The 20,358-nt window shown below is 44.1% G+C and overlaps 2 protein-coding genes across 5 annotated transcripts in view; one reads left to right on the top strand and one right to left on the bottom strand.

Moving 5' to 3' along the window:
• The window catches only part of btbd10a (BTB (POZ) domain containing 10a), a 69,618-nt gene extending 62,539 nt beyond the window's left edge, over positions 1–7,079 (top strand). For all 4 annotated transcript variants that reach the window (XM_060928430.1, XM_060928429.1, XM_060928432.1 and 1 more), the window contains 3 exons: positions 78–275; positions 3,746–3,856; positions 4,056–7,079. In XM_060928430.1, coding sequence (XP_060784413.1) covers positions 78–275; positions 3,746–3,856; positions 4,056–4,351 — 605 coding nt within the window. In that variant the 3' untranslated portion in view covers positions 4,352–7,079. The remainder of the gene's footprint in view (positions 1–77; positions 276–3,745; positions 3,857–4,055) is intronic.
• Positions 7,080–8,697: 1,618 nt separating this feature from the next.
• Positions 8,698–20,358, bottom strand: part of bmal1a (basic helix-loop-helix ARNT like 1a) — a 40,249-nt gene continuing 28,588 nt past the window's right edge. Inside the window, exons 16-19 of the mRNA XM_060928428.1 lie at positions 20,045–20,153; positions 19,853–19,946; positions 19,437–19,530; positions 8,698–9,212 (exon numbers count right to left, since the gene is read on the bottom strand). Of these exons, the coding sequence (XP_060784411.1) occupies positions 9,055–9,212; positions 19,437–19,530; positions 19,853–19,946; positions 20,045–20,153 (455 nt within the window). The 3' untranslated portion in view covers positions 8,698–9,054. The remainder of the gene's footprint in view (positions 9,213–19,436; positions 19,531–19,852; positions 19,947–20,044; positions 20,154–20,358) is intronic.

The following is a 20,358-nucleotide window of genomic DNA, read 5'->3' as shown; positions in this document are numbered from 1 at the left end:
CGTGTTTTATTCCGTACAAAACGCTGGATGTGTAGCTGCTTGGACTCTAATTACAGATTTGTTTCCGTGTCGATCAGGCGCACTGATGCACGAGCTGTCGAACGACGGGGCGCGGCGGCAGTTCGAGTCGTACCTGGAGGAGATGGTGCTGCCGCTGATGGTGGCCAGCGCTCAGAGCGGAGAGAGGGAGTGTCACGTGGTGGTGCTCACTGACGACGACGTGGTGGACTGGGACGAAGAGTATCCGCCGCAGATGGGCGAGGAGTACTCACAGAGTCAGTACCTCATTCATCCTCCTCTTTCTCACGCACAGAGAAACTCGCGTCACTATGACGATGAAGACGGATTGTACGCAGTACTATTTTTGAAACGCTACCGAGAGCCTCTTTCGTTCAAACCAAGTTTAAACGACATGCAGCCCAAAAAAAAAAGCACAAATTTCTCCATCCATCTGCCTCCGCTAGTTCCTCAAGTGACTCTGACTCGGTGGAACAAACCCACACCGGCCACTTTATTAGGAACTTGTTCTTGATTCTAAGGAGCGGAACCCAAAAGGTGGTGTTCTGTTGCATACCGAAATGCTTTTCTGCTCACCACCGTTGTAAAGAGTGATATTACTACATCCTTCGAACCTGTCCATTTGCCTCGGACCCTCTTCTCAACAAGGCGCTTGTTTTTTGTTTTTCGCACCATTCTGTGTAAACTCTAGACACTTGTGTGTGTATAAACCCCAGGAAGGAGATCAGCAGGCTCTGAAATACTCAAACCTCTGACTCAGACACCTGTGCCACAGTGAAAGTCAGTCATGCTTCACGGTGAGATCACAATTTTCCCCGTCCTGATTAGGGCTCCGTACCGGTACTGTACCGATATAAACTTACACCAAGTATCTGCTTATTTTGTGACTGAAGATGCGTAAATCCTACCACAAAGATGAAAATTTAGCACTGGAAAAGACGTAAAATGCCGCGCTGAAACTTGAAATCGGAGCCATCTTTGATTTGAGATCCTCTCACCACAGTCTCACGAGACATTGCGAGAGCTTGGCTGATTCAGCGTTCTGATTGGTCAAAAAGACTCAAAACCAGGTCAGCCATTTTTCCTTTGCTGGCATTGGCAGGCTTTGCTGCTTTGTGTAATTTTGCCGCGCAAGTTAAAGGCCGCGGACTGCGCGGAGTCTGTAGTACTCTAGTGTAGTCACTTCTCGCTGTGAGACAACTTATGACTTTTTGTCCCAAGTTAACTATAGGGTGAGACTGAGAGGTGAGGTAGGAAACCTAGTTATGTTCGGTTTTCTTTGAATAAAGATACTGACAAGTTGTCAACAGTTTATTAATGTTTCTGTCATTATTAAAGAAGTTAAGAAAAATGTGTCAAATTGTTCAGGTACAGGTCCGGACCTGTACCTAAACCTCTGTACCGGTACCTGTAGTTACGTTTAGGTACGCAGCCCTAGTCCTGATGCGTGAACATTAGCTGAAGCTCTTGATTTTGTATCTGCGTGATTTTTATTTTATTTTAGCGATCGTGCTGCTGGTCGAGGGATCGGCTGATTTATTGAACAGCAGATGGATGAAGGAGTGTTCCTAATAAAGTGGCCATTGAGTGTATATAAACATTTTGCTTCCGGCTAGCTGTGTAGAGTTTGTTCACTGAACTGTAATTGATCGCCGTTTCAGTTCTCCTTCAAAACCATGGTGTTGGTTCACTTGTAAGAACGAAGAGAGTCCAAAAAATAGAGAGAGAAATCTGAAATTCTGGGAAAACTTGCCTTCCCCCCCCTTCCTTTCTCAGATCGAATGTCTACAGCTGTGCAGCTCAGCTCTGATGAGATACCTACAGCTAAATAATTTTCAGAAACGCACATGCACAATGATTTTTTTTTTTTTTGAATAAAACGGATAATCCGCTCCAGCGATGGTTGATGTTTAGAAAACTACAGTCTAGAGTTTTCTCCGATACATTTATTATGGAACAGAATTTTAGGTTCTTGTTCTTGGAGACACTGATCTATATTTAAGTTATTCCCCAAAATCGAGTCGTACATGAGCTGATAGCCGACGAGGCGCATAGCACCGAGTTGTCTGTAATCCATGTACGACCAGATTGAATGGAATAACTCTTTTATTCTCTCCACATTCACTGGATTTTCAGAAAGAGCATTTTTAGTTTTTTGCAAATTTGATCAATTAAAAACTTCACGCGAAACATCTGACAAAATTGTTTCTGCTTACACTGCAAAAACCCAGCTTACAAAAACAATTAAAAAAAAAATAAAATTTGGAATATTTTACTTAAAATAAGCAAAATTATCTGCCAACAGAACAAGAAAATTTGACTTGGCAAGATTTTTAAAAACAAGTAAATATATCTAGCTTTAGAAACCCCACAGATGTCTTAAAACTAGTGTATTTATACTAAAAACAAGTAAAGTTGTACTACTCATTTTAACATGCTGGATACTTTGTCCCCCAACCAACAGTTTGACTATTTCATCTGGGCGTATTGGTGTGCTCTGTTTAAGGAAGTGTTTATACCAACTGAGACCGACAAATAAATCCATTTTGTAGCCTATTTTTGTTGCCAGATTGACAATACAACAATTCATTTCATTTAGTTATCTGTTTTGTGTTAAGAGATTAAAAGAAAGGATAAGATGCTTGAAATAAGAAATTCTGACTTTGACAAACTTGTCATGGTTAATATAACGCCGATGAAATTACGGTAATTCTCATTTTAAGACAGAACTTACTCATAACCAGTAATAAAATCTCAATAACAAGTTATAATACCTTATTAAGATAATTGAGGGAAAAAATGCTTAAAGTAAGTGAAATACTCTTACACAAAACCTGCCTGGAAAGGAGAATCATCTTGGCAGACAAATAACAAGCATATTTTGTCTTGATTTAAGATATTTAATCTTGGTTAGATTTTACTTTTTGCAGTGTAAGCCTAGGTCACAACCGGACGTACGATTTTTTTGGCCGTGCGATTTTTGGCGTTTCCCAAATCGCTGCGTTTTTTTTTGTTCGTGGAGAAAGACGCACGTTGGCCGCAAGTTTGTCTCGCAACCTGAAAAAAACGTAAGCGCCCGTAGAGTTTGTCTGACATGACAAAGAACCTCTGCGGCCGGTCTGCGGCTCGAAAATCAGCACGTCACACGCACGCTCTCGTGCGTTTCTTGCACGTAGACCGGCCGTAGGAGCACGTACGGTACGGCCGGTTGTGACCGAGGCTTTAGAATGTAAACAAACTGGCAAAATGACCAGAGCAGTCTGTGAAAAATGTGAATTCTTGAAAAATACTTAAAAGAATAAAAATGCATTCTTACCATCAAATACTTTTATTCCATATTTTGTTGCTTTTTTTGGGGAGGGGTTTTGTTTGAGTAGAGTTTTTTTTTTTTTAATTTCGTCCTTGGTTGATTCAGCAACACGCTCCGCCATTTTGGTTTTTCTCTACTCACGGTATATGAGCCGATATCCTAGTAGTAGAATAGCCAAATCAGTCAGAGTGGATGATTGTGGATAGAATAATAAGAATTATGATTTAATAATAATTCTTGGAAGGGGGGGGGTTTCTTATCAAAAAACAGTTTTTTTTTATCCTAGTAGTAGAGTAGCCAATCAATGAAAGCGCACGATTGCTCATATCCAGTGAATGTGGATAGTAGAACTTTGTGTTATATTTATAAATCCACCGTCGTCACGCTGACCCGTTTGTCTCCTTCTCTTTTCTGTAGTTATCTACAGCACAAAACTGTATCGATTCTTCAAATACATCGAGAATCGGGATGTTGCAAAGTCCGTTTTAAAGGAGCGAGGACTGAAGAAGATTCGATTAGGCATCGAAGGTAAGAGGTTGGGTTACAAAGTGGTGGAAAGTGATTTGTCTGCCATACAGCGTTAATCTGTTTATCGGTGTATTACTGAAACCAGATCCCTTTAAACCAAAAACTTTTCACCCCCCAAACAAGTCTGAACATTTGTTCATGTGCTGAGGTGTTATTACTGGAGTTAAAATCATATCTCCTTCCGCGCCGTTCCTCTCAGGTTATCCTACCTACAAGGAGAAGGTGAAGAAGCGTCCCGGCGGCCGGCCCGAGGTCATCTATAACTACGTTCAGAGACCGTTCATCCGCATGTCCTGGGAGAAAGAGGAGGGAAAGAGCCGCCACGTCGACTTCCAGTGCGTGAAGAGCAAATCCATTAGCAACCTCGCGGCGGCGGCAGCCGACACGCCTCACGACCAGCTCGTAGTGCTGCACGCCGGACCTCAGGTGGACGAGCTGGACATCCTGCCAAACCACCACCATCCTGATCCGGACGCTCCAGCACCGGCTGTATGAAGCGTCGTCTGGACACACTGTCTGAATCCACGCAACACACACACACAGGCAGTCAAGCCCACGATGCCTTTCCGAACCCCTCCCTGCCTTAACACACCTGGATCCTGAGTGCTGCATGGTGTACATCATCCAGGGGAATATCACCACACCATGGCAAAGCGTCCCGTCACCATCGCAGTTTTCGAGCCCTGACACACCAAGCCGGGGGGGGGGGAGGGGATCAAATTCAATCGTGAGATCAGTAACAGCTCCTCTGTGCTTCCTGGGCTCAGACCCAGCAACCTGATTATACAGGATCAAAGTGTAGCGTAATATAATCACACCGATAGATGAGATAGTCGGAGAGCTACTTAAATGCATTCGTAGGCTACAAAAATAAAGCGTATATGAAAAATTTATATAATAATAATCAACTCAGGACGGTCTCCTAAACCCCGAGTTCAGCAAGTGACATCAAATCAACATGGCTGCTCAAATTAAACACCGCCGCACTTATTCACCTTTAAACGAGTTTAACGCAAATACACACACACACGCGCGTACGTGTTTGCTTTAGTATGTAGAATTTATATAATCTAGAGTTCGTATGTAATAATCGTTAGCTGACCGGCTTGTTGCTAACAAAAGATGAACGTGGAGGCGTTTTTTTTTTTCTTCCCCATTTTGTAGATCGAAAGTGACGTCGTTCCAACTTTGCAGTAATAAAGAGAAAATTTTTTTTAAATTAATTAGCCGTAACCAAACTAGTGCAGTAACAAGTCTCCAGAATTACACACACGTGACTGTGGGTTTGTAGAGCCTGTGACGTGATTTGGGCTTGAACTCCGCTACCATTTTGATGCCACTGTAAACGTGTGCGCAAAAGGTCTGATCGGTGATTTCTAGCTGGATTTTAGATAGAGCTGTGCTTTTCTCCTTCACTGATTAACTGCAGCGTCTTCCAGTAGCCTCAGCGGTGCGTTGAAATAGTCTGGCTAACGCGACTTTAAAGCTCTGCGAGCATTTGGTCTGGCAAAGATATTAAGCCCAACCGTTTCCCAAAGCGCGTGGTTGACCCGCCTCCCTGAAATGCCTCAGTTTGCTACTGGTCGAAGCCAGAAAAGGCTGTGACGAAGCTTAAACCAATCACATCACTCTTTCCTCTGACGTATGTGACGCGACGGAAACTGCTTGAGTAACAGGAAGAAGATAAACACCTCCAGGGCTGCTCTTTGCTCCGTTTTCAATGAGAACTTCCCGTTGAATGCTTTCAATACAGCATCGACCGCTGTGTCAAAGGCTTGCCGCTGCTCCATGTTCGTAATGTTTCTAGTGAATGAAGCGCTTCCGGCATAGATTCTGTAAACAATCTATGGCTTCCGGTCGCAGTTCTACTACGTCACTGCCTTGAACACGCCTCTACCCAGGGCCGTTGGAGATGCTCAAAGTTGATTGGCTCCCGATTTTTCGGGAGCTTGGAAGAGCTGGAGATAGCTTGCTTTGCCAGACTAAGGTGGTGTTTACATTAGACCGTATCCGTCTCGTTTTCGTCGCGGATGCACCGTCCGTTCACATTAAAACGCCGGGAAACGACTCCACAGGCGGAACAACTTGAATCCGCCAGGGCCCACGTATTCAACCCATTATGTATCTGATCCGGTGCTGTGTAAACATCGAGAAACGAGGATACGCTGTACTGAGCTCTAGCTGACGGCGTCATTGGACAACGTCACTGTGACGTCCACCTTCCTGATTTGCTGGCGTTGGTCATGTGACGCGACTGCTGAAAAACGGCGCGGACTTTCACTTCCTGCTATTTGTCCCGAATCACTGCTCGTGCGCTTTGTGAGCTGCGCAGGGCCGGAGTGCGCACCCTCCAGAGGGTACTCGCTGTTCAGGGTGGAGTGATTTGGAGCGCAGGATGCCTGCGGAGCCGAGCGTATCCGTGTATTGGCGTTGCTGTGTGCACGCGAATCGTTTTAAAAACGTTAATCTGATGATCCACTGATACGGTCTAATGTAAACACCACCTAAGTTCACAACAGCCCCCCGTGTTGTGTCACACTTAGGATGGGCGGGCCCAGGCTAGCGTTGAAATGCCACAAAAAAAAAAAAACCACACAAGCGACGGTCGGCTTGGTGCGTCACAGCTCACAGAGTCAAAACAAAAAGCAAGCACACAAACAAAAAGCCTCAAAATGTTAATCATTAGATAGATATCGAGCGCAGCACAATCTCTCATCCAAACATTTCAGCAGGTCTAATCTAACACACACACACACACACGGGCTCTTTGTGGTCGAAGTGGTCACATCCCACTCTCCTGTTGTCCATCTGGTGAAGGAAACTAAAAAGCGCGGTTCTTTCCCAGAGCCGGATTAGATTAGATTAGATTAGATTAGAGCTGCGCTTGCTGTTCGATTGTGTCCGGAGTCGTCACTTTTAAAGGCTGCCGCTTTTCCTGATTCCACGCGTCTAATCTAATGACTTCTGAAGGTGTGTGTCCGGTCTGTGTGGTGATGTTGGATTGGACTGGATGAAAGAAGCGAGACGGTGATCTGAGCCACGCGCAGCTCCTCAGTCAGACGTGAACCCGTACACGTGATGTCACAGCCAACAATCGTACTTTTCTGATTTGTTCCTTTGTTTTTAGCAGCAGGGCGACGCCACTTTGTTTCGAACGCCACCTTGTTTTATAGCTTGATGTGTATTTTAATAAAAGCTACTCGACCGCTGTGGTTTATCAATCCGTCATGGTGGACGTCTGTTCTTTCATTCCCTCTTCTTTTGGTACAGTACGGTTGTTCTCTTTGTTTCCACTTGTTCGTTCATTCTTGTTCTCCCTCGCCTTTCTTTTTCCTTTCTTTCTTTCCACTCTCCCCCCCCTTCTTTCCCTCTTTTGTTCTCCCTTTCCATGTTCTTCCACTTTTTTCTTTCCACTTTTGTTCCTGCTTACTTTCCCGTCGTCTTTCACCCTTTGTCTTCTCCTTTCCCCTTTTCTTTCTTTCCACCCTTTCCCTCATTCTTTCTTCCCCTCCTGTTTTCTCCTTTCAACTCTTCTCATTTCTTTCCACTTTCCCCTCTTTTGTTCTTCCTTCCCCAGCTTTCTTTCCACTCTTTCCTTCCTTCCTTTTGTTCTCTTCCTTTCTCCTCTTCTTTTTACTTCCCTTTGTTCTTACTTTCTTTCTTCCCCTCCTGTTTTCTCCCTTTCCCCTACTGTGTTCTCTTCCTCTCTCCTCATCTTTCTTTTCACCCTTTCCTTCCTTCGTTTGTTCTCTTCCTTTCCCCTCTTGTTCTTGCTTCCTTTCCCCCTACTTTCTTTCCCTCTTGTTCTTTCTACTCTCCCCTCCACTCTTTTCCTTTTTTGTTCTTACTTCTCCCCTCACGTTTTCTCCTTTCCCCTCATCTTTCTTTCCAGTCTTTTGTTCTCTTCCTTTCCACTCTCTCCCCCTCCACTCTTTTGTTCTTACTTCTCCCCTCCTGTTCTCTTCCTTTCCACTCATTCCCTCGTGTTCTTTTTCTCCCGCTCATCTTTCTTTCCACTCTTTCCTTCTTCTGTTCTTTCTTTCTCCTCTTCTTTTTACTTCCCTTTGTTCTTACTTTCTTTCCTCCCCTCCTGTTTTCTCCTTTCAACTGTTCTCTCCCTTTCCCCTACTGTGTTCTCTTCCTCTCTCCTCATCTTTCTTTCCACTCTTTCCTTCTTTTGTTCTCTTTCTTTCCCCCTTCTTTTTACTCTCCCCTCCACTCTTTTGTTCTTACTTCTCCCCTCCTGTTTTCTCTTCCTTTCCCCTCATCTTTCTTTCCAGTCTTTTGTTCTCTTCCTTTCCACTCTTTTGTTCTTACTTCTCCCCTCCTGTTTTCTCTTCCTTTCCCCTCATCTTTCTTTCCAGTCTTTTGTTCTCTTCCTTTCCACTCTTTTGTTCTTACTTCTCCCCTCCTGTTTTCTCTTCCTTTCCCCTCATCTTTCTTTCCAGTCTTTTGTTCTCTTCCTTTCCACTCTTTTGTTCTTACTTCTCCCCTCCTGTTTTCTCTTCCTTTCCACTCATTCCCCCTTTTGTTCTTTCCCCTCTTGTGTTTTTCTCCCGCTCATCTTTCTTTCCACTCTTTTGTTCTTTCTTTCTATGAAGCAGGCTCTCTTTCCAAAGCGCCGAGAGCCATGAATTAATCATTTCTTCCAGGATTCTGCCACTGGATGGCAACATCGAACAAAAATATCTCGCAGCCGAGGACAAACAGCAAAGTGCACGAACGTGACGTTTGCGTCACACTCTGAGTCAGGGCTGAGCTTCTAAAGCCAACCTGCTGGATGACTTCCTGTAGAGAGAGAAGTGAAGCATCGGACATCACCTGAGACACAGACACTCCGAGCCGAGGAGGAAACACGATGTATTTTAAAAATAAAATCAACTGCTGTTACAATACACTTAGCAGAGATACTTGTGCATAAAAGATGGAATTACAGCATTATAGAATATTCAACATTTATACCATTTCTGTAGTGTAAAAACATTAAACCACAAAGATATAATCGAGGTCTCTTTATGTACAGGTGTGTGTGTGTGTGTGTGTGTGGGCTCTACAGCAGCAGCGATGCAAGTTCTCCATGACATGAGCATTTTTTCTGTGATTCCTGCTCAGTGTCGGGGGTTAAGTGGTCGCTCTGGGTGGGGCCTGATCCTCAGAGGTCACGGTCCGACTGAGAGCCGCTTCTCCTATATAAAGTCTCACAAGGGCCAGGGCAGATCGCTGAAGTCCACCGGGCCTCCGAGACCGGCGTCGGCCTCCAGCAGGCTCATGATGACGGCCATGGCTGCCTCGTCGTTACTGGGGCTGCTGGAGCCCGGCTCGTCCATGATGTCGATGCTGAGGTGGGAGTTATCACCTGCAGAGCAAAGACAAGGACATCACAAACTCAAATCTGCCAACCATGAGCAGGAAGAACATGCAGTTATTATGAGGGTCCTGATAAAGTTAAAGGATAACAGACAACCCTGGAGAGGTAGAGTAAAACAAAACCATGCTGGTGTTGTCCACGCAGATGAAAGATGGCTGCAGTCTCAAATCGTAACCTGAGACCGTTCTAGAGCACGACTGAACCGAGAACCAACCATTAGAGTTAGCGTCAATTTTAAAACCTTCCTCAAGGTCTGCTCTGTTTGCCAGCTTTCTGAATTTTCCACATTAGTAAAAATATGTACAGTGGTGCTTGAAAGTTTGTGAACCCTTTAGAATTTTCTATATTTCTGCATAAATATGACCTAAAACATCATCAGATTTTCACACAAGTCCTAAAAGTAGATAAAGAGAACCCAGTTAAACAAATGAGACAAAAATATTATACTTGGTCATTTATTTATTGAGGAAAATGATCCAATATTACATATCTGTGAGTGGCAAAAGTATGTGAACCTTTAGGATTAGCAGTTAATTTGAAGGTGAAATTAGAGTCAGGTGTTTTCAATCAGGTGTGAGTGGGCACCCTGTTTTATTTAAAGAACAGGGATCTATCAAAGTCTGATCTTCACAACATGTTTGTGGAAGTGTATCATGGCACGAACAACAGGAGATTTCTGAGGACCTCAGAAAAAGCGTTGTTGATGCTCATCAGGCTGGAAAAGGTTACAAAACCATCTCTAAAGAGTTTGGACTCCACCAATCCACAGTCAGACAGATTGTGTACAAATGGAGGAAATTCAAGACCATTGTTACCCTCCCCAGGAGTGGTCGACCCACAAAGATCACTCCAAGAGCAAGGCGTGTAATAGACGGCGAGGTCACAAAGGACCCCAGAGTAACTTCTAAGCAACTGAAGGCCTCTCTCACATTGGCTAATGTTCATGAGTCCACCATCAGGAGAACACTGAACAACAATGGTGTGCATGGCAGGGTTGCAAGGAGAAAGCCACTGCTCTCCAAAAAGAACATTGCTGCTCGTCTGCAGTTTGCTAAAGATCACGTGGACAAGCCAGAAGGCTATTGGAAAAATGTTTTGTGGACGAATGAGATCAAAATAGAACTTCTTGGTTTAAATGAGAAGCGTTATGTTTGGAGAAAGGAAAACACTGCATTCCAGCATAAGAACCTTATCCCATCTGTGAAACATGGTGGTGGTAGTATCATGGTTTGGGCCTGTTTTGCTGCATCTGGGCCAGGACGGCTTGCCATCATTGATGGAGCAGCAATGAATTCTGAATTATACCAGCGAATTCTAAAGGAAAATGTCAGGACATCTGTCCATGAACTGAATCTCAAGAGAAGGTGGGTCATGCAGCAAGACAACGACCCTAAGCACACAAGTCGTTCTACCAAAGAATGGTTAAAGAAGAATAAAGTTAATGTTTTGGAATGGCCGAGTCAAAGTCCTGACCTTAATCCAATGGAAATGTTGTGGAAGGACCTGAAGCGAGCAGTTCATGTGAGGAAACCCACCAACATCCCAGAGTTGAAGCTGTTCTGTACGGAGGAACGGGCTAAAATTCCTCCAAGCCGGTGTGCAGGACTGATCAACAGTTACCGCAAACGTTTAGTTGCAGTTATTGCTGCACAAGGGGGTTAGCCTAGTAAACTAGACCCAACCGCCTAGCGGCCAAAAATATTTTTTGCTTAGCAAATGGGTCTAGCCTCGCACCATATAAACAAAAACACCCCGGGCATCAAATCGTGCCCGCCAATCACAACGCAAGGTTTTTGTTTGGATTCTTTGGGCGGGCTTTTGCAGGAGTGACAAAGCTGCGCGACGCTGGAGAAAGCGCAGCAGGAAAGATGGCTACGGCTAGTGAACAGCGCGCGTTTGACTCCGCTTTGGAATCAGTTTTAGAAGAATTAGACTTGGAGTTTTCGTTGAAACATGAGCAGGAAGAGGCTCTCCGCTCATTCCTTTTCAAGAAGGACGTTTCGCTGTTTTGCCGACCGGCTATGGCAAAAGTCTGCTCTACCAGCTGGCTCCGCTCGTAGCCAAAAGGATGGGGCTAGTTTGTGCAGTACGAAGAATTAATAAACAGCTTTGAAATAGGGATGTCCCGATCCGATCACGTGATCGGAAATCGGGCCCGATCACGTGGTTTCAGACTCGATCGGAATCGGGCATTACCTCCCGATCAGGGATCGGATATATATATCTATATAATATATTCTCATTTTTAACACATCAATAGCTATGCGTTGGCACAGAGTGAGACCAGACCTCTTGTCTCAACACAGCATCATCAACACGTGCGGCATGACATCACTTTGTAGCAGAGACGCTATTGGTTATTGGCTGCCCGTTGCCGGCAAAGTTGAACACGGAAGCAGTTCGAAGCGGAAAGCAAAGCATGTCTGCGGTGTAGCAGTATTTCAAAGTTGATGACAACATTGCCATAGCAAACTGTGAAATATGTAAAGTTGGAATTTCAAGGGGTGGACAGGAAAGGGCCGCATTTAATACAACAAACCTGATACGGCACCTGAAAAACAAACACCCGACACAATACAGCGAGTTTTTAGTGCTGTTGCAAACGTGTTGGATGACAAAAACAGGCTCAAACCTGAAAGGGTAGAAATGCTTGTTTTCATCAAGAAAAACGTTCATTTCCTTAATTGAAATTACTGTATACCACTGTGAGATGCGTTCTTAAAAGCAAATTACTGGCACTGTGGCAGGTTTTTTTTTTTTTTAATTTGTTTACATTCCTGCCAGGTATTTTAAGGTTATGTTTTTAATTTATTTATTGTTCAAACTGCCTCACGTAAGTGCTCTGTTTGCTAACGGAGTTGTTGGATGTTAAAATAAGGTGTTAAATAAAAAAAAAAAAATGAGGAACATCCTGGATCTGTTTCTTTCCTTGTCTTTATTATTTTTTATGGATTATAAGAAGTATCGGATCGGGACTCGGTATCGGCAGATACTCAAAATCAAATGATCGGTATCGGATCGGAGGGCAAAAAAACCTGATCGGGACATCCCTACTTTGAAACATTACTTTTTGATTGTTTCTTATTTTCCCGTTATTTTAAATTTAAGGGAAATTATTTCACCAAACACCACTAAATAAAAACTCTCAAAACAGTTTAAGCAAACACTTGGAAAAAAAAAAAATGTGCATGTGGTACAGACTCCAAACTTGTGGTCATTATCTCCAAACTTCTTAATATCTAGAACTTGTTTATTAATTAATACGCATTTTGAAAAATTATTTATTTCAAGGCCTCCCCCACTGCTTTCTGTCGCTCTGACTACGCCACAGTCACTGTTGCGCTGATTGGTCAGAGGGTTGGCCTATACGCACAGAGACAGTTTGAAAGACAGCGGTTTGTTCCTCCTACCCGCTTCGGAAATGTCTACGGATCGAGGCCAGACTAAATATTCACATTTAGTCTGGCTTGCCAGGCTACAAGGGAGTCACACCAGATACTGAAAGCAAAGGTTCACATACTTTTGCCACTCACAGACATGTAATATTGGATCATTTTCCTCAATAAATAAATGACCAAGTATTATATTTTTGTCTCATTTGTTTAACTGGGTTCTCTGTATCTACTTTTAGGACTTGTGTGAAAATCTGATGATGTTTTAGGTCATTTATGCAGAAATATAGAAAATTCTAAAGGGTTCACAAACTTTCAAGCACCACCGTACAGTCATGGTTTTTCAAGATCACATCGACAGCGTAAAGTTTTAAAGAGAAACGGAGCTCAGCGGTCTGTTTAACGCTGCTGTGCATTAAAGTGTATGTAACGCCCCTAAACCCCAATTTTTTTTCCTTGTACAAAGCAACAATCATTATGTTTATTGACCGTCTGTTTTCGAACCATAGCTGATCCAAAAGGCCATAAATTAATGGAAAAATTAATAAGATTAGCCGATTTTCACGTAATCTGCCAAGAGTGGACCGGAAGATCCTGAAAGGGTGCGCGACATCACACGTGTAACAATCCAGGTATCAGTTTCGTTCCCGTGTGCAGCAGTGGTTAGAGCAGTCTCGATATGGAATCACGTTTTGGAGAGAATTCTGATAGCGATTGGGATTCTTATATGTCGGATGAAGGGGCAGATGATAAAATCAAGGATAGTCTGGAGTAAATGGTTCCCTTTTCGAGTCCCCAAGACGAGAAACAGCTCCCAGTTCACGACAGTCCCACTCGGCGCCGATAGCACACCACCAGCCAGAGAGAATTGGAAACACAGACTGGTTTGTGGATTTTTATTCTAATCTGGCTGCTGTACAATACAGGGAAGATATTTACCTCAGTAAATGCAGAAATACCGTATAATCTTCAAAAGCGTACACTTAGTGTAATTACTGAAAAAATATGAAGTTGGTGATAATAGGGAAATCGATGAACTCTCCAAATGTCAGATCAAAGGTCATTTATTAAATCAGTGGGTTTCTTTGTTGCTCCAGTAATCCCCATGTGGTCGTTCTGGTGGTGGTGGTGAACACTCGATGAATCAGATTAATTATTAGTAGGAAATCGACACGAAATCTGCCTACTTCATTTGCACAAACCCCACCCACTGCCGCTTTAGATTAGTGTCATTTCTCAGAAATTCATGAACTGATGTCCTGTTGTAGATGGATTTGAACATCCAAACACAACTTGGCACTTTCTTTCACATCGTTATTTTTGTAAGATTCCAACAACAATATCCAATTTCGTTGAAGTAAACAAGCACAGAGTCAGATGAACTGAAACGACCCAGATAACCGGGGTTCCACGTGTGACATCATGCGAGATTCAACCCTGAGGCAAGGCGCCTTTTTCCAGGATCCGGACGCCGTGATTTATCTATAGTTTTGTGCTTGATGATAAATAATTTTTCCCCCGCTTTATTAATTCATTTGTCATTACTGATGATATATATTCATTTTAAAGCATTTACAGTAAGGCATTACATTCACTTTAAAATCACTAAACATTCCAGTTTGACTTGGAAACCTGACACGCAGATATCGTGGCTTTTAAGATCCGTAGGCGAGTGTGTGAACATGTACGAGTAGTGAATGTGAAGTCTATTTATACCACAACAACTTGCCAATGATTGTGGTTTTTGTAGTACAAGTCCCTGTGAATGAACTGTTGCGATTCAGTGGTGCTTGAAAGTTTGTGAACCCTTTAGAATTTTCTATATTTCTGCATAAATATGACCTAAAACAACATCAGATTTTCACACAAGTCCTAAAAGTAGATAAAGAGAACCCAGTTAAACAAATGAGACAAAAATATTATACTTGGTCATTTATTTATTGAGGAAAATGATCCAATATTACATATCTGTGAGTGGCAAAAGGATGTGAACCTTTGCTTTCAGTATCTGCTGTGACCCCCTTGTGCAGCAATAACTGCAACTAAACGTTTGCGGTAACTGTTGATCAGTCCTGCACACCGGCTTGGAGGAATTTTAGCCCGTTCCTCCGTACAGAACAGCTTCAACTCTGGGATGTTGGTGGGTTTCCTCACATGAACTGCTCGCTTCAGGTCCTTCCACAACATTTCCATTGGATTAAGGTCAGGACTTTGACTTGGCCATTCCAAAACATTAACTTTATTCTTCTTTAACCATTCTTTGGTAGAACGACTTGTGTGCTTAGGGTCGTTGTCTTGCTGCATGACCCACCTTCTCTTGAGATTCAGTTCATGGACAGATGTCCTGACATTTTCCTTTAGAATTCGCTGGTATAATTCAGAATTCATTGTTCCATCAATGATGGCAAGCCGTCCTGGCCCAGATGCAGCAAAACAGGCCCAAACCATGATACTACCACCACCATGTTTCACAGATGAGATAAGGTTCTTATGCTGGAATGCAGTGTCTTCCTTTCTCCAAACATAACGCTTCTCATTTAAACCAAAATGTTCTATTTTGGTCTCATCCGTCCACAAAACATTTTTCCAATAGCCTTCTGGCTTGTCCACGTGATCTTTAGCAAACTGCAGATGAGCAGCAGTGTTCTTTTTGGAGAGCAGTGGCTTTCTCCTTGCAACCCTGCCATGCACACCATTGTTCAGTGTTCTCCTGATGGTGGACTCATGAACATTAGCCAATGTGAGAGAGGCCTTCAGTTCCTTAGAAGTTCCCCTGGGGTCCTTTGTGACCTCACCGACTATTACACACCTTGCTCTTGGAATGATCTTTGTTGGTCGACCACTCCTGGGGAGGGTAACAATGGTCTTTAATTTCCTCCATTTTTACACGATCTGTCTGACTGTGGATTGGTGGAGTCCAAACTCTTTAGAGATGGTTTTGTAACCTTTTCCAGCCTGATGAGCATCAACAATGCTTTTTCTGAGGTCCTCAGAAATCTTTGTGCCATGATACACTTCCCCAAACATGTGTTGTGAAGATCAGACTTTGATAGATCCCTGTTCTTTAAATAAAACAGGGTGCCCACTCACACCTGATTGTCATCCCATTGATTGAAAACACCTGACTCTAATTTCACCTTCAAATTAACTGCTAATCCTAGAGGTTCACATACTTTTGCCACACATACGTAATACTAGATCATTTCAACAGATTTGACTGTGCCACCCCACCCTCCCCCACTCACCATAGTCCTGACCTGTCTGTGATATCACTCCACCACCTCCCCTCATAATACCTCTGACACCAACAGCTCCCTCCTCACACCACATCACCCCCCTGGATTGGTCTGGCTCCCTGCCAGACCAATCCACACACTCCACCCCCGACCTCACTCTACAGGAGTCACACCTCGGGTACACCCCTCGCCTCTCCATAACAGCTGATCAGGTGTTGAAGGAGCTGAGGAGGATCAAGACGAGGAAAGCTGCTGGCCCTGATGGTATCAACTCCAGACTGCTTAAGGGCTGTGCAGATCAGCTCTGTGGGATTCTTCTGTACATTTTCAACCTGAGCCTCAGTCTGGAGAAAGTTCCACTTCTGTGGAAATCATGTGTGGTTCCAGTTCCCAAGACCGCACACCCCAGGGAGCTCAACCACTTTCGGCCAGTAGCTTTAACGTCTCACCTAATGATCATGGAGAGGATTGTTCTCTCCCACCTCCGACACCTGGTGAACAGCGAGATAGACCCCCTGCAGTTCACATATCAACCAGGCATTGGTGTGGATGACGCTGTTATTTACCTGCTACACCGGTCACTTTTGCACCTGGAGGGCACTGGGTGCAATGTGAGAATCATGTTCTTTGACTTCTCCAGTGCTCTCAACACAATCCAGCCATCACTGCTTAGGGGAAAGCTGGAAGGAGCTGGTGTTGACTGCCACCTGGCTGCATGGATCATCGACTACCTCATTAACAGACCGCAGTATGTGAGGCTCCACGACTGTGTGTCTGATGTGGTAGTCTGCAGCACAGGGGCTCCACAGGGTACAGTGCTCTCTCCTTTCCTCTTTACACATCTGACTTCAGCTACAACACGGACAGCTGCCACCTCCAGAAGTTCTCAGATGATACAGCCACCGTTGGACGTGTGTCAGAGGGGGACGATCTGGAGTACAGAGAGGTCATCAACAACTTTGTCACCTGGTGCGAACTGAACCACCTGCGCATCAACACCAGCAAGACAAAGGAAGTGGTGATTGATTTCAGAAGGACGGTTCCTCAAATTGCACCAGTGAACATCCAGGGTTTGGACATTGAGATCGTGGAGGAGTACAAATACCTGGGTGTTCACCTTAAACTGGACTGGACTAACAGAGGTCCTGTACAAGAAGGGCCAAAGTCGTCTCCACCTGTTGAGAAACTCTGAGGTCTTTTGGTGTGTGCAGGACACTGCTTAGGACTTTATGACTCTGTGGTAGCATCAGCGATTTTCTACGCTGTGGTCTGCTGGGGCTGTGGAAGTTCAGAGAGGGGCAGGAAGAAACTTAACTGGTCAGAAGGGCTGGCTCAGTCTTGGACTGTCCTCTGGACTCCATTGAGGTGGTGGGTGAGAGGAGGATGTTAGCCAAGCTGACCTCAATCATGGATAACCCCTCTCACCCCCTACATGAGGCTGTGGGGGCTTTAAGCAGCTCTTTTAGTAGTAGACTGCTACACCCATGGTGTAAGAAGGAGAGATACCGCAGGTCATTCATACCTGCTGCTGTCAGACTGTATAACAGCCACAACTTGTAATGTAGCACCAATAACCTGTTTGTCATCATATTTGCACTACTTCACCACTACTACCTCTGCCATCTCTCATCGATGCAATTATGTGCAATAATATAGGCCCTAAACTATTTTTATGCATATACATACACACACAGTCTACCTGTAATGTGCAATTTTTCCGAGCCTCTCAGTAAGGCAATATTTCTATACTTTTTCACAGTAGATAATGCAAATAGCCCTCTGTATTTAATCTTTCGTTTGTCTAATTTCAGGGATGTGATTTGGGGCTGGTGAAATTATCTGAAAATTTTAGCCGGGGGTCTGGGGGCCGCAGGCCCCCAGCTGGTCCAGGGCAGCGGCCTGGTGGGGGGACAAGGGGGGAAGCCCCCCGAAGCTCCTGGGTTCTGGGGTTTTCTGACTTAAAAATTGTACTAAAATGGCAAGCAAACACACAAGAAAAAAAACTTGTCATGATTAACAAATTCAAGCCAATTTAATGGTCAACATGCAACTCAGACACGCACACACACTCACCCTCGCTCACACACTCTCACCCTCGCTCGCTCACACACCCCAAAGAACCAGCGCGAGCAGGGCCCGCTAGCCCCGCGCCTTGTGACGTAATTCGCCCCGAGGCGAGCCGCGGTTTTTCTCCAAACATTCCCAGCAGAACTTTTTTTTTTTTTCACTATTCTGTCGATTTCTTTAACTCGATTTGCATCTTTACGCCTCGATCACGGAGGCTGCCATCTTTCAACTCTTTGTTTGAAGCGAGCTTACGTACAGCTATCTAACAAGCGCGTTCATTGGTTGTTACAGAGCGATGAGCCAATCACGTACCTCGTTTCATCTCATTTACGCAATTACGTCATTGAGATGAAACGAGGTACGTGATTGGCTCATCGCTCTGTAACAACCAATGAACGCGCTTGTTAGATAGCTGTACGTAAGCTCGCTTCAAACAAAGAGTTGAAAGATGGCAGCCTCCGTGATCGAGGCGTAAAGATGCAAATCCGAGGCTGCCATCTTTCAAAGTCGGAACGAATAGGATATGAATGCGGATGAGGGAAAAATCGGAAAAAATTTTTTCTTCAAGTTTTGAGGTGAAAAAAGTGGAATTCCGCGAATTCGCGGAAAAATCACATCCCTTTAATTTTTATTTGTTTTATTTGTTATCTGTATGACATTTTCTTGCTACTGTAACGCGTGAATTTCCCCGATGTGGGATGAATAAAGTGAATCTAATCTTATCTAATTTTCCTCAATAAATGACCAAGTATAATATTTTTGTCTCATTTGTTTAACTGGGTTCTCTTTATCTACTTTTAGGACTTGTGTGAAAATCTGATGTTTTAGGTCATATTTATGCAGAAATATAGAAAATTCTAAAGGGTTCACAAACTTTCAAGCACCACTGTAGAAATGATGCGTCTTCAAGAAAATTAAAATCAGTACCTTCTGTTCTGGCCAGTCAGATTTGAGAGTTCAACAATGCTTTGGTATAATATTGAGGTTTTATTAGAGAGGTTATAGAATTGGGGGTGGCACGGTGGTGTAGTGGTTAGCGCTGTCGCCTCACAGCAAGAAGGTCCGGGTTCGAGCCCCGTGGCCGGGGAGGGCCTTTCTGTGCGGAGTTTGCATGTTCTCCCCGTGTCCGCGTGGGTTTCCTCCGGGTGCTCCGGTTTCCCCCACAGTCCAAAGACATGCAGGTTAGGTTAACTGGTGACTCTAAATTGACCGTAGGTGTGAGTGTGAATGGTTGTCTGATGACCTGGCGACTTGTCCAGGGTGTACCCCGCCTTTCGCCCGTAGTCAGCTGGGATAGGCTCCAGCTCGCCTGCGACCCTGTAGAACAGGATAAAGCGGCTAGAGAGAGATAATGAGGGGTTATATAATTGTTCACTGTTGAAAAACTAGTTTGTGTCTTTTTTTTTTTTTTTTAATTAAATCATAACTGACTTGCTAGCTTTGACTAAAGCATGTAAGCGTGGCTTTAAGTTATAATTTGGCTCTAAATCAGAGGTGGTGGTTAAACAGAAGCTCACTCATGATGGGGTTGTTGGAGTACGGGTATCCTATCGAGTCCGGTCCAGGTACGAGTCCGCTGGACGGCAGGTCTGGGGTTCCACCGTTTTGAATCTAGAAAAAGACAAAAGGATCATGAGTTTATTACCGTGCATCATTTAATACCCACATGATGTATATTTTCATACAGAGAAACTATTTCAGGAGAAATAAAATTAATTCAGTGTGTTTCAAAAAGTGAGTGAGACATTAAGTCAATAAAAAGGAATAGAATGAAAATACAACATAAAAACAGGCCTGAGGACAAATGAAGGCTTTAAGCTTTTTTTTCCCCCTCTTTGTTAAAAGGAGGACTCATGGCTGATCCGAGTCTGATCATAATGTACGAGTTCCACAGCTGGGACAGAGAAAAGGAAAGAAATCGATTTGCTCTCACTTTCTTGCCCCCCGGCGAGCAGGTGTCCGGTGGTGGAGTGCTGGTGATATTGAGTGGGCTGGAACCACAGCTAGACGGAGACGAGCCTCGAATCCTGGATAGGAGAAAGGAAAGATGAGTCAGAGAGCGTGTGGGAGAGGAGAGGGTCAAGAAACAGATTTTCTGCATGGAATCCTGAAAGTCTGCTCTCACCTCTGGATCTCCATCACCTCTTCGGCGATCATGCGGCCGAGTTTACCGGCTCCGGCTCGCGTGCCTCCTGGGATGCCCGGGACCGTCTGGAGGGCCCGTTTCCCTCCACCTGCCAGAACAACTTCATCTCAATACAAGGCCGGGGGGGAAGGAAAAATAAATAAATCATGCTTCCTAGTGCTGTGGTACTGAAGGACTTCATAAACCCACGTTTAATGGAAATAGATATCGTGACTATTTAGGGTTTAGATGTGAAACTCCTGATTTAGCTATGACACACACACACACACAGGTAAGCATGTCTAAACAGAAAA

This window comes from Neoarius graeffei, chromosome 8, assembly GCF_027579695.1.
Source record: "Neoarius graeffei isolate fNeoGra1 chromosome 8, fNeoGra1.pri, whole genome shotgun sequence".
Taxonomy (NCBI): Eukaryota; Metazoa; Chordata; class Actinopteri; order Siluriformes; family Ariidae; genus Neoarius; species Neoarius graeffei.
The sequence above is the reverse complement of the archived record's forward strand: the minus strand, read 5'-3'. Positions and strand labels throughout refer to the sequence as shown.